At 41.9% G+C, this 16,831-nt stretch overlaps 4 protein-coding genes across 4 annotated transcripts in view; 3 read left to right on the top strand and 1 right to left on the bottom strand.

Annotated features, from left to right (window-relative positions):
* Window positions 1-16,831, top strand: part of LOC124314010 — a 379,219-nt gene that overhangs the window by 240,858 nt on the left and 121,530 nt on the right. The gene's annotated exons all lie outside the window — the stretch shown is intronic.
* Window positions 1-16,831, top strand: part of LOC124320214 — a 186,511-nt gene that overhangs the window by 77,457 nt on the left and 92,223 nt on the right. The gene's annotated exons all lie outside the window — the stretch shown is intronic.
* LOC124320220 lies at window positions 166-2,139 on the top strand. Its single transcript, XM_046782977.1, has 2 exons — window positions 166-908; window positions 972-2,139. The coding sequence occupies exon 2, from the start codon at window positions 1,042-1,044 to the stop codon at window positions 2,137-2,139; it is 1,098 nt and encodes a 365-aa protein (XP_046638933.1). The 5' UTR covers window positions 166-908; window positions 972-1,041.
* Window positions 4,276-16,066, bottom strand: LOC124315040 (neuropeptide F receptor-like). Its single transcript, XM_046780404.1, has 4 exons — window positions 14,639-16,066; window positions 6,013-6,674; window positions 5,819-5,933; window positions 4,276-5,663 (listed from the first exon to the last, which is right to left on the bottom strand). Exons 1-4 carry the CDS (start codon window positions 15,086-15,088, stop codon window positions 5,193-5,195), a joined length of 1,698 nt encoding a protein of 565 aa, XP_046636360.1. The 5' UTR covers window positions 15,089-16,066; the 3' UTR covers window positions 4,276-5,192.

Below are 16,831 nucleotides of genomic sequence, written 5' to 3'. Positions count from 1 at the left end.
TACTGATTATATCACAACTTCCTCAAATAATAAAAATTATACAGTGTTTAAAGGGAATTGCAGGAACTATTGAGGTTGCGATGATGCAGGTTTTCAACCCGTGTTAATGCCATACTATTACGATTGTTTTAATAAAAAAATGTATTCACTTAGACATTAGGATAAGATTGTTATCGTTCACAGTCAACAATCACAAAATTGCAACAGTAGCGTCAATCACAGCGAGAATTCACCTGCGCGCCTGACATAACTGTAAAGCTGACTCCAAGGTAGTCAATTGTCGCCCAGAGCGGAAACCATTTTGTCTCTTTAAAAAGGGGTGGGGATAGCTACAGTAAGTTGGAGTTAGGGTTACTAAGAAAAACAAAAGGGTAGGGTCAACAAATTTTTATTTGAAATGTGGCAAAAACGAATTAGTTCTCCATTTGATTTTAGTGCTGAAACACGTCCGAACACGTTTGTGCAGGTAATCGACAAGCAGCTCGTTAAATGTGTGAATATCAAACGTCAAATAACGGCCAAAAAACAACGAGATTGATTACTTTCAACAAATATCGTGAGTGACGGCCTTGTTACCTTTAAAGATCTGTTTTTTTTTGTTACCTTTGTTGGTGTTTCGAGGCCATTGTTGTTGTAAAAGATTGGATTTCATTTCACGATTACGACTGTGCATTGTTTGGCTGACATTTGCCTGAACTTATTTTGTTTTCCTTACAGACGAGAGAACAACATCCAACTTGTTTGACCTTTAAAAAAGTACGTATGCATTGATTTTGGTTCCAGGAAGTTACCTTTATCGAAACTTGACACAAAAATGTTTTCAACACATTTGCAGACGATAATACGACGTCATCGAAGCCAATTTGACTGTTGTGTTTTCTACTTCTTGGTTATGAACTCGCCTTCAAGTAAGTCAATTGCATTTCATAAGTTTTAAATGAGACGTCATTAATTAATTTCAGAAATTATAGGCTCGTTATAGTTGGAAAACTGTCAAGTCGCTGTCAAGTGCAGCCGGCCCCCTTCTTCTGAAGAGAGAAAATGGACAATCCAGCTCTTTACAGTCGCCGGAATTCCAGCAACCAAATGCTCTACAGTCGCCGGAATTGGATGGACAAGGAAATTTGTCTCGGGATTTTAAGTGCCGTCCTTGACACCATGTCCTATCCTAATCGTGTCGTTAATGATAGCGACCCCCCTCATTCCAACAGCATCGACGTCAAAGACCTTCACCGACTCTTGATGAAAGGCTGTTACCACCAACGTGACCGTGAGAGCCTCGACCATTCGAAAAATCCGGTCGGGACTTTCAAAACTTCGCGGGAAATTCAAATCTTTGTCAAGTCTTGGTCGACGACGGGCAGAATCATCGCGATCAATATCCAGCCGACGGCGACCATCCGGCAATTAAAGGAGCGGATTTTTTACAAAGAAGATATTCCGCCGGAGCAGCAGCGCCTGATTTACTCCGGAAAGCCATTGCCGGATGACGGAATAAGCGGTGAAACTTTGCAAGACTACGGCATCGGCCAGGAAAGCACTTTGCAACTTTTACTCCGGCTGAGAGGCGGTGGACCATCATCCTCATCCGGCGTCGTCGACTGCCGGAGTATCCATTTGGCTCCTGATTTGTTTGACGAGCGCTACCACCACGATTTCAGCTGCATCTGCGATCAAGGATTCAATTTCTACCGGGGCGGAGTCATCTACATTCGCCCGTGCGGATGGATCCGGCTGGCCTTGAATGTGGAAGTGAATCAGGGCAAACGGCCCGATCCTTTCTCATCGGTCGATGGGGAGTGGCCGGTAAGTTACCACGGAACTTCCTACCACAACGGACTATCCATCGCCCGCCAAGGATTCGATCTGGCCAAGTGCAAACGATCCAAACACGGGTACGGCATCTACTCGACGCCGGACATTGAGTGCGCTCTGAAATTCGCCGAATGCGGAACTTACAACGGGCGCACCTACAAGTTGGTCATCCAGAATCGCATCAACCCCGAGAGTTTGATGAAAATCAGCCGCTCTGAGACTCGCGGAGGTGAATATTGGATCTCGTCCAGCGAAAAGGACGTCCGGCCCTATGCCATTTGCATTCGTGAATGCGTCAATAACGACGGCCTTTGGTGTTATTGATTTTTTGAATTTTTGCCATTTTGAATTTTTTTTTTACCCTAAGTTTTGATGAATTTCTTTTTCTTCCTTTTTTTAAAAAAGTCTGTTGAACATTTTTGTGTCATAAGTCTCGTCAGTTTGGATAAAGAATATAACAAATTTAATTAAACTTCTTTTCAAGGTTTTTTTGCTGATGCTACTACGCAGTTTAATTATTTTTAAGTTTGGCGCTTAAATTCAAATAACTGCGCCAAAAAGTCGAGGTACTATAAAGGCTTCCCTTTTAATAACTGTCGTCAAAGACGGCTCTTTAAAAAATTTTGACGGTGTCTAATCAAATTTTACAAAGGGGGAAAAAGAAGTTTGCGTTGACAAAATGACGTGCGGCGAAGTGAGCGACTGATGGCCTTGATGTCGTTGAGCAGGGCCCCTCGAATGAGTTTGGCATTGACAAAACAGGTATAAGGCACGGCACGCCATCGACTAACCATATATAAGAAGAAAATTTTAAAAATAATGGGCAAAAGTTAAGTTTAAAACCACGTCAAAAGTTTGTGGTTTCTTAACAATCTGCCGTGTATTGAGATTTAAACAAGAAACTCTCACGGAAGGAAGGAAGCCAATAACTATATAGACCCAAAAAGCTCAAGCCATCCATTACCACGATCAAAGGTTACATATAAAGTGTAGCGCACTTTGCATCTTTTGATACATGTACCTATAAAGGAGAATGGCTAAGATATATATCTTTTTGGTGTGGTGGTAGTGTTAGAGTGCCGTGCATTACCGCGTCAAGGCTTTTCTTTCTAAACTGCATCTTTAAAAGTCATTCACAACCTTCCATGAATATGTTGCGATTTATTCAAACAATACTTAGTCGATGCCAAGCCGCAACCAGTCATGGGTTATACAAAGTCTATATGTAACGGCTGTTCCTTTTGGGGGGCTATCAACTGAAATAATGCATGCGCATATATTCTAAAGCGCGGCTCCGTAGAGAGAGTTATACATACAGACGTGCTCTCAACTGTACCTCGCGCGATTTTTCACGCAGTACAGACGAATCTGTTCCATCTCAATTTTTCAGCCGCAGCGTTTTATTTTTTTGTTCCCCTTTCTCCTATTTTCCTATTTTTCCGAGAACATTTTCAAGAATTCTCCGGAAATAAGAGTGAGTTACGGTGTCTTCCGCTCTCTCCTACGCAACAGCTCGTTTGATAGACTACAGTCGGCCTCGGCTTTTTTTTAGAGTGCCTCCTCTCTCTCTCTCGTTCATCATGCAGTTCACGTGAAACGACATTGGCAGCAGGCTGCCTTCCTTGATGTACTCTCTTCAAGGCTGCTCACTTGTGCTCTGCGCTATATGAATAGGACAGAAATAAAAGGAGGGTGCAAATGCATTTACCGGAAAGCGGCAATGTCATCACCTGCCACTTGAAAGAACATTTCTATTAGCTCTCTCTCTTCTTCGTCGTCGTCGTAGATATATATAGACACCAGTTCTTGGAATCAGCACTCAGCGAGTGATGTAATATTCATATCGGCATAAAATATAATAGGTGATTGGAAAATGGCGCAGGGTTATAAGTGATGGGCCTCTCTCTTGTTGCGGTGATGATGGATATCATAAATCAAGTGCACTTTGTACGCCCACTAGGACGACCTCATATCCGGTTATGGACGTGTTGATTGATGGATATAACTCCGCCGATATAGACCAAGATAAGAAAAGATTTCGCAATATCCACCACGTCCACCACCCAACAAGGGTGCTTTCGGGTGCTATATAGTAGCTGGATGAGATTTATGAGAGGCCAGGGTCTAATATACTGTGGCCGAGGAGTTATAGACTCTCCACTCCGGTCATCCGCTCTATTCCGTCGTATCTATTTCGCCAACTGTCCAGCAGCTCTTATACAGTCTATAGTACCACATATCTGCCATATGCACCCTGAAAGAGAATTTAGACAGATGGAAATCTATCTATAAGCCCTTAAGTAGACATCTCTACCAACTGTGATGGGAAAAGAAGATAAAACACCCTCCTGCTGTGCTCATATCTATACATCATCGAGTGACCTTTCGTGTCATTTATCGTCACAAATCCGCCGACGGATCTCAAATAACCAACAAAAGAATATAAGAAAAACAAATCGCTCCCAATAGAAATCGTGTATTCTAGTTTAGACGCGGTTTAGACTTACATGGGTTTATAGAGTATCAACTTGAACGGTATAGAAAGCGAATCAATAATTTTTTTTTCGTCGAATGAGTCATATGTAGTACACAGGCCACAACTATTAAATAGATAACATCTGGCGTATTAGTGTTATTTTTGTGATCTGAGAATTAATAAGCGCAACTGGTCAGAAATGGATTTAACAAGTACAACTCTATGTAAACTTTCAATTCGTATGTACGTTTAGCATGCAGACCTGAATATTATTTCAAACAAATTAGACCAAATATGAATTGAATTGTCAACCTGATGTCAATGCTAAACTGATTTTGACAGCGGGGGTTTCCCCAGCATGTATAATCGTATTCATATTCAAAATGTTCCTAACAGACGCGAACGTATTAACGTGTGTAATCGCATTCGAGACAGACACGCAATTCTCAGCTGGGAATATATATAAGTCACATATTTTCATCTATAAGCCAATTTTATTCCCTCCAAGCCTTTTTTTTATTCACGAACATATTATGTAGCCATCGATCCGGGATGTCTGCAAACTAAATCCCAATCCCGATATAAGACAAAAAAATAACATCAAAAGAATTTTTCTTTCGCTATAGGAATTTTTTAAAATATAATTATAACAATCAAATTCAATCAAATGTCGTCTGCTAACGGCCTCCGCATTGGAACACACTTATAAATGTATTTAGATTTAAATATACGCCAGTTGAAGCGAATTCACTTAAATATAAACAAATATATCGAGGATATAAAAGATATAATAAGAGCTGATGGGAAATGAAATAGGAAATGAGGTACGCCGGCGAGTCGATCGATGGCGTATACGTGTGATGATGGCCAGCTGTCATCGGCTTCTTCTTCTTCTATATAATCAAAGGTGCTTCTCGGGTGGTGAGGAGGCCGTCAAGTTGATGTCGTTAACCCGGTGATAGACGGTGACAGCCGGACAAGGTGTAATAGGTGTAGGTGATGGGTCCGGGACCAGGTGGGTGACGACCGTCACTTCCGTCCGGTAATGAGACGACAGCAGACCGGTGGTGGGCGACGGCAACATCGTCACAGCCGTGCTGGCGCCGGGCATGACAGCAGCTCCCGCGGGACTCCCGACATGAAATGATCCAGCGCCTTCCACCGCTGGCGATGAGGGCAGCCCCATTGTTTTGGAGTCGGGCCGTTTGCCGGTTGCCGTCTGCTGCTGGACGACCATCTTGGCCCTTTGCCTCATGCTCTGCGTCGTCGCCCTGTTGTTCTTGCTCCTGGCCACGAACGAAGTCCCGATCTTGTGGAACTCTTTGCGGAAATTGTCGTTCAGCCAACCGTACAGCAGCGGATTGGCACAGGCCTTTCATATCATCAAAGGAGAGGAGGAAATTCATCAGAAACGGAAAAGTTAAGTCGAAAACTTTTCGTCCGATTGACTGACTCTTCCATCACGACCGCGTCTATATAGGCGGGATATGACGTCATCGTCTAGACGTTGGGAAGGAATGAACTCACCGAGGACATGCCGACCATGTGGCAAACGGCGTAGACGATCAGCATCGTCTCCGTGTCGTCGCCAAAGACGTTCCACGTGTCCACGACGACGTTGAACGTGTTCATCGGGAGCCAGCTGGACGCAAATTGCCATTCAAAATTTTCAAATCAAATTTTCCCGCGTCTGAAATTGATCGCTTTAATCAAAAACTCACCAAATGGTGAAGATGATGGCGATGGCCACTAGGAGCGTGTTGGTTTTACGGAGTTTCTCTTCGCGGGCCGCCGCCCGCCCATCGGCCGTCACAGCCGAATCTTTGGCCGTCATTACGGCTGAATTCTGCAACGGGTGGCCGTTACTGGTGCTGGGACTGGGTGCGTTATTAAGCGACGGCTGTTGTTGTTGTTGGCGGATGGCCTGTTGATGGTTCATGGATGCCATCCGCACTTGGAGTTTGTTGCAGATGCGGGCGTGAGCCACCGAAACGGTGATGATGGGCAGGGCGTACTGGATCAAGATGCTGCCGATGGAGTAGAGTGAGCGGCCGCGCTCGTTGGGCCACTCTTCTAGGCAATAGTCGACGGAGCTGATGGGCGAATTGGGGATGGGGATGTCGTGGTGCTGGAGCGTGCGGACGATGAAGAGCGGCAGGGCCAGGACGACGCCCAGGATCCAGATGCCGCCCAGGGCCAGCAGGGCGCCCGTCAGCTGGAAGCTTTTTTTAGTCGGGTAGACGATCAGTTGGTAACGGTCGAGGGCGATGGCCGTGATGGACAGCGTCGACACGAAAATGGAAACGGCCTGCAACGAGCCCACCATCTTGCACGAGACGGGCGAATTACCCAGCGGCCAAGTGTACGACCGGATCTCCATCAACTAAAAAATAATAATAAAGAAAAACATTTTTTATTTGCGGAAAAACCAATTAGAAATCAGCCGGGAATTAATTGGAATCAAATGAAGTGCATAAGTTAATTTGGTTTTTTCATCTGCTAAAAGAATTAACGTGAAATTGGCTCGTTAATGTCAATGAGTAACGTCAAGGGCTGTTGATTCGCCCGTCATTGGGGAAATGTCATTTTTAATTGCATAACAACTTCCGTGTTTGCGTGTGTGGCAACCAACGTTCGATTCACTAATATAATTGCTCGTCGGTTTATGTTATTCCAATCAACTTGTTTGGCTTGGTGGGGAGTTAACACAGTACGTGACCCAGTACCACACAAATTACATCATCTGTTTATGGTTGTTATTCGATAACTAAATTTGTAACTAAATCTAATAATTTCAAATTCAACATTTTCAGCGGGAAAAATGAAATTATCGATTGGGAATTAATTTTCCGCTCCTCCGCAGCACTTCCTTCCGCAAATAGGCTATTATTTTCTCCTGAGTCAATCTAAATCGCTTCATCTTCTTTCAATCATCAGCTCAATGCCTCAATCCGCTTTCTATTCATGTCTGCGATTAAAATAAATATTTTCATGCGTCGCCCACTCATTTCTTCATTGACCATGACCACCAAAGAAATGTTTTCCCCAGGGTTCATCCCCCTAATAGTAGCTAATTTTGGTATTAATTGCAATTTGCAAGTTATGAGCATTAATTGCGAATTAATGAGCTTGAAGATTTCTTGAGATTCCTAACGATCGAATGATTAAAATACCTGTATACTTGACGTAATGCTTCGACACTAAAGCCACTCATTGTAAGGCGATTCTTATGTTCTTAGTTCGTTTGATTTTATCGTTTGGTAACTAAGAAATTCAGGTTATTCATCTACTCGCAGTTACTTTCTTTTCCTTTTCTCAATCTCATCAAGAGATGGACAATGAAAGAATAATGCAACTGTCGAATGGCTTATTTACCTTTATCTTCAGTCTGCTTAAATCATAACTAAAATTAACTCTACATTAGTACTATGCTTGAATAGAAAGTTAGATAATATAAAATTGCCGGGAATATTCATTGCGCGCCACAACATCTAGCACAGCGGCACTACATTTTGACACTCATCAAAAGGATAACTTCTGGGCAACTTAGTTCATTCTTCAAAAAACGTGAAATCGTCAGCCACTTCCGGCGGCAACCATTTCGGATAAAAAATATAGGGTTACCCTCACAATTGGCCGCTGGCTATACTTATGGGTTATATAAGCCCCTCAAACATAAGTCGCTAACAACACACTGCACACTGCGCTGATTAATCGAATAAATTTCCTGTTTTCCCACTGAAGCAATTATCTCGAATCTCGCTAGATCTATCAGTTACATAAAAAAATATGATGGTTGGCTGAGATAATTGAATAAAAGTTTTGGATACATTTAGTGTACGTATTGATACTATCTGTGATTAATATAACATTTGTATTAGTCGCCCGTTTGTTTCTTTCTGATAGCCACTAAAGAAAAGTTTGCCCCAGGTTCGTCCGCCATAAAAATTAGCTCATTGTGGTATTAATTAAAATTTGCAAGTTATGAGCATTCATTTCGAATTAACGAGCTCAAAGTTTCCTTGATTTTCCTGACAAGTGAAAGAGTTGAATGCCCTTATATGCAGCCAACAGGTAAGGCATGGACGCCACTAGCGTTTTAATGGTACTTCCCTTCATATTCTGATTGTATTGTCAGTTTTAAGCAGATGATAACAGAAATTAAATAATATTCAATTAACTGGTATTTCAACCGATGACATTTCAGAAAGATAGGCACCATCAAGCAAAAGTCGGTTAAATGCAGAAAAAAATTCAATTAAAGTATCTGTTCTAATAGTGACGTGAATAAAGAGGAACAATAAATAAATTACATTTCCTAATGTTAAAACAGCTTATAAACTAACGTCGAAAATTACCCGTTGCGCTATATTCATACTAGAACAGTCGGTGCCACATTTAAACACTAGCCGATAGAATTACTTCCTGGCCGCCTAGTTCATTATACGTTAAACGTGATTGTGTCAGCCACTCCCGTCGGCAACAGTTGCGGATGAAAGAAATGAATATTTAATTATTTATAGACCCTCACCATTTATTTCTATGCTGACCACTTTCAGGTTATACATAAGTCCAAAAACACAAGTCGATATACCCTGCACACATAAAACATGATGGAAGAGCTGGGCTGAAATAATTGAATCAGAAAAGTGAAGCTGGCCGCCACTCTGGCGTAATCCGTGTATACCGCGCGCCATCTATAATTAATTGATGCGTGTTTTCTGTTTGGAACAGGAGCGGCATGCGCTCAAGCGAGTGGAGAAACGACAACAGGCGCTAAACTACCCGACAGATTTATGAGCGTTGCTCGCGTTCTGACATCAGCATATTTTTATGGCCAGCCACGGATAAAAATGTACACAAGTCGGAGAGGAAGTTGCAGCACTTGACTCGCAAATATGAGAAATGCACAGCAGCCAAGAGAAAATATATGTCGACGCAAGAAATCAAAACTGTTTACACTACTATTTGATGTCGATCTCACTTTGATGGTTCTTTTTTTTTGACAAATCTATTCAAAGCTTTGATGTGATACAAATTGAAACTGAAATTTGAGTTTTTTCTCTCTCGAGTTTTTCCAACGCATTCTTATTGACGATTGTATCACTATGAAAATAATTGGCGCCCTTTGGTTGAGTTAAAAAAATCAGTTCAAAAGACCCGCCAAATTTTTCAAAAGTTGTTGCCTTTAATTTTTTTTTCATGACGTGACGGCGCGCTTTCGTTATAATAATTGGAGCGGGTTAAAAATATACCTTCAAGGTAATTTGCGTGTTTAACGCTGTTTCTATATTTTTTCCTGGAAATAGTTTTAATAATTAATTTCCTCTCTTATTTCTGAGCTGTATAATATTAAATTTAATTATATAGGGTCAGTTTATTTTCCCTCTCATGCCTGATGATAGTGATCCATCCAGCAGAATTAATTATCGAGATGAGGCTTGTTTTATAATTGAATCTCGGAATATAATAATCGTTGCAATCCAGCCGAGCGCAGAAAGGCACGTCCTTTTGAAGTGTGGCCGCGATCTGATTTGGCATCACAGCTGATGTGATCGCAATCTAACCGAATAATAAAGAGAGCACGATCACATTTGATCCTGTATATTTCTGATCGACTCCGTTTTTGTGTTAAACGAAAAGAGATAAATAAATATTTAAAAGAAGGTGCGCTCGCACCGCTCCGGTGATCATTTTTGGAATTTGAATATAGTAACAAGAAGCGCAGCAGCAACAGGTCATTCAACAGCCCGCAAATGATGCTGATGCTAAGGAGTTGTTATTCCAACCAAAAACCGACTCGTTTAGCCTTGCGGGGAGTTTATTCAGCACGTAACCGTTCCACATAAGTTACATCATCTGTTTATGGTTGTTATTTGATAACTAAATTTGTTGATTTCCTCAAAGTTGTTGCCGCTTGTCAGTTTAGCCGAGCGCGTCAAAGGGCGTCGAAGGGAATCAAAACATGTTGATCGCCTATGACCTAATAATTTCAAATTCAACATTTTCAGTGGGAAAAATGAAATTATCGATTGGGAATTAATTTTCCGCTCCTCCGCCGCACTTTCTTCCGCAAATAGGCTATTATTTTCTCCAGAGTATGACAATCCGCTTTCTATTCATGTCTACGATTAAAATAAATATTTGCATGGGTCGCCCACTCATTTTTTCATTGACCAGTGACCATCAAAGAAATGTTTTCCCCAGTGTCCATCCCCCTAAAAGTAGCTAATTTTGGTATTAATTGCAATTTGCAAGTTATGAGCATTAATTTCGAATTAATGAGCTTGAGGTTTCTTTTTGCTTCTTAAAGATCGAAGGAATAAAACACCCGTATACGCGACCTAATGTTTTGACACTAACGCCACTTGTTTTAAAGCGATCCTTATTCTCGAAAATTCAATTGATTTACTTGTTTGAAATATGAAGATATTGTATTTTCTTACACCCGCATCCTCTTCCACAACTTACTCACTTCAACTTCGGCAGTAGTTGAGTCAGTAGAAGTTTTGAAGCTAACGGTCAAAGTATATGCCTTAATCTTTTATCTACTTAACTGATAATTCAAATAAACCCTAGTTACGTACTGTGCTCGAATAGAAAGTTAGTTAATAAACAATTGTCGGTAATTGTAGTTGCGCAACACAACATTTATCACAGCCGCACCACATTTGGACACTCGTCAGAGGAATAACTTCTGTGCCACCCAGTTCATTCTTCGAAAAACGTGAAATTGTCGCCTACTTCCGGCGGCAACAGTTGCGGATGAAAGAACTGTGGATTAATACTCATTTATTGCGATGTGCTGGCCAATCATGGGTTAGATAATACAAGCCCCAAAACATCAGTCGATATCAATTTAATCTTCTGTGTGTGTTATATTATACAGACGTAGACAGTGGCGCAAAGAGCGATCGTTCCGTCAAGAAGTCCAGCATCGCCGTCTCGTCAGCATTCGTCTCATTATAATGGCAACCAACACGATAATTCGGCCTATATACATAATGCGCAAAAGTCTGTTGTGTTCTCTGATTTGATTTGTATTATATTACACAAGGATTTTCTTTATTTGTGTATGCGTGTTCAATCAAGAGAGAGAGCGGAAACATGGACGGAGGGGATGCGTCGCAACAGCCTAGACCTATATACAATTGCACGGATCCGACAGTGAACTTTAACTGGAGCGCGGAAGAATATAATTGTTATGCATATTTTATTTTTTATGTAACTTAGCCAAAGACAAAGTGGCCATTATATTATTCTCGTTTATACACAGAGAGCATATAGTGTATACATAATAACACGGAAAACAGAAGCCCTCCGCGTCCTTATTGTTAGAATCTTTTCTTCATAATGTGCTGTGCCGTGTTGTGTATTCATAGGCAAATGTATACAGTTTTTGTTAGTGAGTTAAATCTTCTTTCTCTCTAGGCCTGCGCTGCTGACATCATAATCCATCCAGCATCACCGCCTTCGTCGTCGCTTATATATATTGCGCAAGTCGTAAATTGAAATCAAGCAGATGGCCCTGGAGGAGCCGTTACATACCGTATAGTAGGCCTATACGCCCGCTTTATTTTTATGTTTGTACGCCTATGCGTAACTAACAGCACGGCTCTGATTATTTTGATGCCGCCGAGAATTTGATTGAAGTTTACTCAAGGGAGAGGTATAAGCACTATACAGACTGATGTTATATATCGTTTATATATTCCTTCATCAAAGTGCTGAGCTACAGCACAAAAGAGACGCGCGGAATATCCGGAATATGCCGGCCGAGTTGTGGGCGGTGCTGGGATGTCTTTCTTGTCCGGCTGGATAAATCAATGGCAGTTCTATAGAGCTCATCTAGATGTATATATAGCCTATGAGATATTATATCGAGCACTGCCCGGAATCCTTTCTATATTATATCAGCACCGATACAACCCCGCATGATATAAAGCTATAAAAACACGTCTAAAGGAACTCGACGACTTTGATGAGTTAAATCAAAAGATTCTTTCTCAACCGGAAAGAAAAAACTAGAAAAGCTGTTGGGGTCGTCAAGTCCGTTTGCGTTTGACTTTTGGGGGCGACTTGACTCTCTCTCTTTTGTCTCTCCATAAAGACCTTTATGTCTATAGGATATATAATAGTGTGTATGGGTTATATCTATCCATCAGGCGGAGTCACGCAGTAAATCTCCGAGTCGTGCGAATAATCGATCGCCATTATTCTCTTCCTTTTTCTATAAAAGGAAAGTTCTAGCGCAAGTTTGATAAAAAAGGCGTGGCAGTTAACCAGAGCGGGGGAGCAAAAGGGCGATATAGATGTTTCCCGCACTCAGCGCGCTGAACGCCAATAAATAAAGAAGACAAAATGCCGTTTCAAGATTGTTCGTGAAAAATTCCGGCCCGGAAAATGGCTGAATTTCAAAAGAAGTTATCTTTATCGGCGTATTTACTATCCATGCAGGATTTGCTATTATCTCTGATGTGCGAATGGGTCCGGGAGAAAACCATCGAACCGTGTATAGTGCTGCTGGGGAGGGCGAGCGTAATAGCGATGTGTTAAAGAAGTTACGGGACTTTGCCGATTTCGAATCGGAAAGAGAGACAAATGGACCGCCGACCAACATCATGTCCCGACGGGTCCTTTCAACCGATTTTCCATTTTCAGCGGGAAAAATGAAATTATCGATTGGGAGTTAATATAATTTTTCTCCGGAGTATCACCATCCGCTTCGCTTTCTATTCATGTCTGTGATTAAAATAAATATTTTCATTCGTCGCCCACTCATTTTTTTATTAACCAACAAAGAAAAGTTTGCCCCGAGGTTCATCCCCCTAAAAATAGTTTATTGTGGTATTAATTGCAATTTGCAAAATATGAGCATTATTTGGGAAACGACGAACTTCATTACCCCTTAAGAATTCTGGTACATGAATGAATTATACACCTTAATACGCGTCGTTGAGCTACGAGACTAACACCACTCGATCTAACCCTATGAAAGTCTTTGATATTCTGATTGAGAATTCAGTCCAATTTAAGGAATGTGTAGCTGAGAGGAATTACACCCATGCTCTATGAACGACACGGGAAGAGATAATTCTTTAGGGCGTACTTCAGAGAAACTGGACCAGTTATAATACTCGCAGCACACTTCAAAAATTGAAAGAAAAATCAAATTGAAATATTACTCTTATGAAGAAAGTTAGCTGATGAACAAACGCTGATAAACAGGCAAAACAGCATTGCGCAACACACTAACTAGCACAGCCGGTGCCATATACAGACACTTGTCGATAGGATTACTTCTGGGCCGTTTAGTTCATTATTCGTAAAACGTGAAATTGTCAGCTACTTCCGACGGCAACAGTTGCAGATTAAAAAAAGAGGATTACCCTCATAAATTGCCGCTGGCTATAATACTTCGTCGGCATCCATCATCACATTCGGCGTCTGTATAATTTTTAGACATTTTCTTTTTTTTTACAACAATTATATTCAAAGCTTTGACGTGATTTATTCACTCGCTCGCCGGAAAGAAAAAACTAGAAGCTGTTGCTGGGGTCGTCAGGTCCGTTTGACTTTTGGGGGCGACTTGACTCTCTCTTTTGTCTCTCCATAAAGAGTTAAAGACGATTTTATGTCTATAGGATATATAATAGTGTGAATACAGGCTATATAGCTACTATCCATCCGGCGGAGTCACGCAGCTAAATCTCCGAGTCGTGCGAATAATCGATCGCTATTATTCTCTTCCTATATTTCTATAAAAGAAAAGTTCTAGCGCGAGTTTGATAAAAAAGGGCGTGGCAGTTAACGAGCGGGGGAGCAAAAGGGCGATGTTTCTCGCACTCAGCGCGCTGAACGCCAATAAATAAAGAAGAAAAAAGGCCGTTTCAAGATTGTTCGTGAAAAATTCCGGCCTAAACCGGAAAATGGCTGAACTGGAAAAGAAGTTGTATCTATCGGCGTATTGACTATCCATGCAGGATTCGCTATATCTCTGGATGTGTGCGAATGGGTCCGGGAAAACCATCGGACCGTGTATAGTGCTGCTGGGTTGGGCGAGCGCGGGCGAGCGTAGCGATGCGTTAAAGAAGTTGCGGGACTTCGCCGATTTTGAATCGGAGAAAGACAAATGGACCACCGTCCAGCATCGAGTCCCAACGGGCCCTTTCAACCGATATCCAGCCGAGCCAATAGCCATTTATCAGCACAGTCACGAAACATCTATAGCTTACAGCTCAAACAGCACTTTGTGATTTTTCAATTTTTCAAAATTCCCGCCAAAAAATTTGAAAATAAGAATTGCCATTTAAAGTTGGGAAAAGTAGATAAATAATTCAAACTGACCGTCAATGGCATGGTGATGAGGCAGAGTAGCAAGTCGGAAATGGCCAAGTTGACGACAAAAACGTTGCGGGCCGTCCTCATGGCCGGCTGGCAGGCGACGACGTAGACGACCAGCGAGTTGCCGATGGTCCCGAAGATGATGAGGAGGCAGTAGGCGGCCACCAGGCAGAAGAAGGCCACGTCGTTGACACGCCGGTTGGAGCGGAACCGCTCGATGACGGACAGGTCCAGCTCCATGTCCCCAAAAGCCGTCAATACTGTCCCGCTGCTGTTGTTGTTAGTGTTCCCGCTGGCCGTCCGGTTGCCGTCGCTCATTTCCGGGAATGGCCAAGTCGAGTTGAAGAAAACGGACGTCGGATCCGACAGCAACATCAAACCGTCAGAGGACGAGCCGGCCGGATCGGACGTCATCGTCGATCCCGTGCTGCTGATCCACATCCCTTCGTCCATTTCTGATTCACGAAAAAGGGGCGCCGGCCACACCCTCTACCACCCGTTCGCTATATCAAAAATCAATATGAAAAAAAGAAAGAAAATTGGAAATGAATATCAAATTGATGTTTTTGATCCCAGATTTTCTGCGTGATGAATAATAAATGATTGATATCTTTGCATCGGGGAGACACCCTGATGCATAATACATCACGTGAGAGATTCCTCTTTCACGGCCGAGAAATATATAGGGGGCTAGTATCATTCAATAATTTACATAATTCAAAGCGAAAAAAAAGCTTTTCTCTCCAATGTCGTGATGCATAGTTTCCTCTTTTTGTTTTTCCATTTGGGCTTTTTCCATACCCATCATTAATTTATTCGCGCATAAGATAGGCTACATGTTGAACTTCTCTCTTGACGTCTTTTCGCATGAGAATCCCAATGCTGATGCATTGCATCCCATTAAATATTTAGTGTAGCCCAGAAATAACGCCCAGATCTCGCCAGCAGCGCGCAGCTCATTTTAATTCTTCGTTCACTAACGGACGATCGAACATAAAAGCTGATGACATTAAACGGTCTCAGACATATATAGGCCTAGTCTCACATTAGTATGTTCGATGTACACAGCAGGTCTGATCAAGCGGCTAAATCTCCCTTTTGAAATTATATGATGAGAATAGGCCTACCAACTCGAGAGGAAAATGACGTCCGATAGGATTTGCCATTTATTGCATCGGCAATATAAGAAAACAGCCATAACGACGGTTACAAACAAAAATGAAGGAGAAAAAGGAATATAGATACAAAAGGGGGAAAAAAAAGATCTATTGTAGATATTTGTTGACCGTGTGCGGTCGCTGGGCACATCAGCAATATAGGACGCGATCCATATAGCCTATACGGATCGACCGATCGACTTTGTCTGTATGTATAATATTCCGGCTGAATAGAAAAGTACACACAGACTCCCAGCATCCGCCGCCGCTGCAATCGGATCTACTGGAGGCGGCGGGCGGCCGGAGGAATAAGGTAAACCGAGTGCATGTAATTCAACATTTTCAGAGGGAAAAATTTAAATCACCGATCGGGTAACTAATTTCGCTCTACGCCGCAATTATTATTGACTCCGGTAGTCACATCATTCGCTTTGAATTAATGTCTGTGATTAATAATATGAACTATGTCATTCTTCCGCATTCGTCGCCAGAGAACAGTTTGCCCCGGGATTTTTCCTTTATGAAAGTAGCTCATTATGGTATGCATTGCAATTTGCAAGTTATGAGCTTTAATTGCAAAATGACGAACTTTTGGTTCCCCTAAGTTTCCTGACAATCGAATGAATTATAACATAAACACGCATCTTATAGATACGACACTAACACCACTCGGTTTAACCTCAAGCATTTCGTTGATATTCTGATCGTGATATCAGTTTGATAGGGAATGATTATAACTGCATATATATCTGACTCAAGAGCTTGATCGTCTCGTCGCAACAAACGAGCGAAATGATCATTGAGTAGCAGTGATATTCATCATTACAATCAATTTAAATAAAAATCAATCAAATTAATGTACCAATGTTACACAGTAAGTCAGAAGATATACAAAAGCTAACAATGACCGTTACGCAACACACTAATTAGCCCAACCGGTGCCAAATTTAGATACTCGTAAACGGGAAAACTTCCGGGCCGCCTAGTTCATTATTCGTAAAACGTTAAATTGTCAGCCACTTCCGGCGACAGTTGCGGA

Source organism: Daphnia pulicaria, chromosome 1 (genome assembly GCF_021234035.1).
Source record: "Daphnia pulicaria isolate SC F1-1A chromosome 1, SC_F0-13Bv2, whole genome shotgun sequence".
NCBI classification, from domain to species: domain Eukaryota; kingdom Metazoa; phylum Arthropoda; class Branchiopoda; order Diplostraca; family Daphniidae; genus Daphnia; species Daphnia pulicaria.
This window is presented reverse-complemented; position numbering and strand designations above follow the sequence as displayed.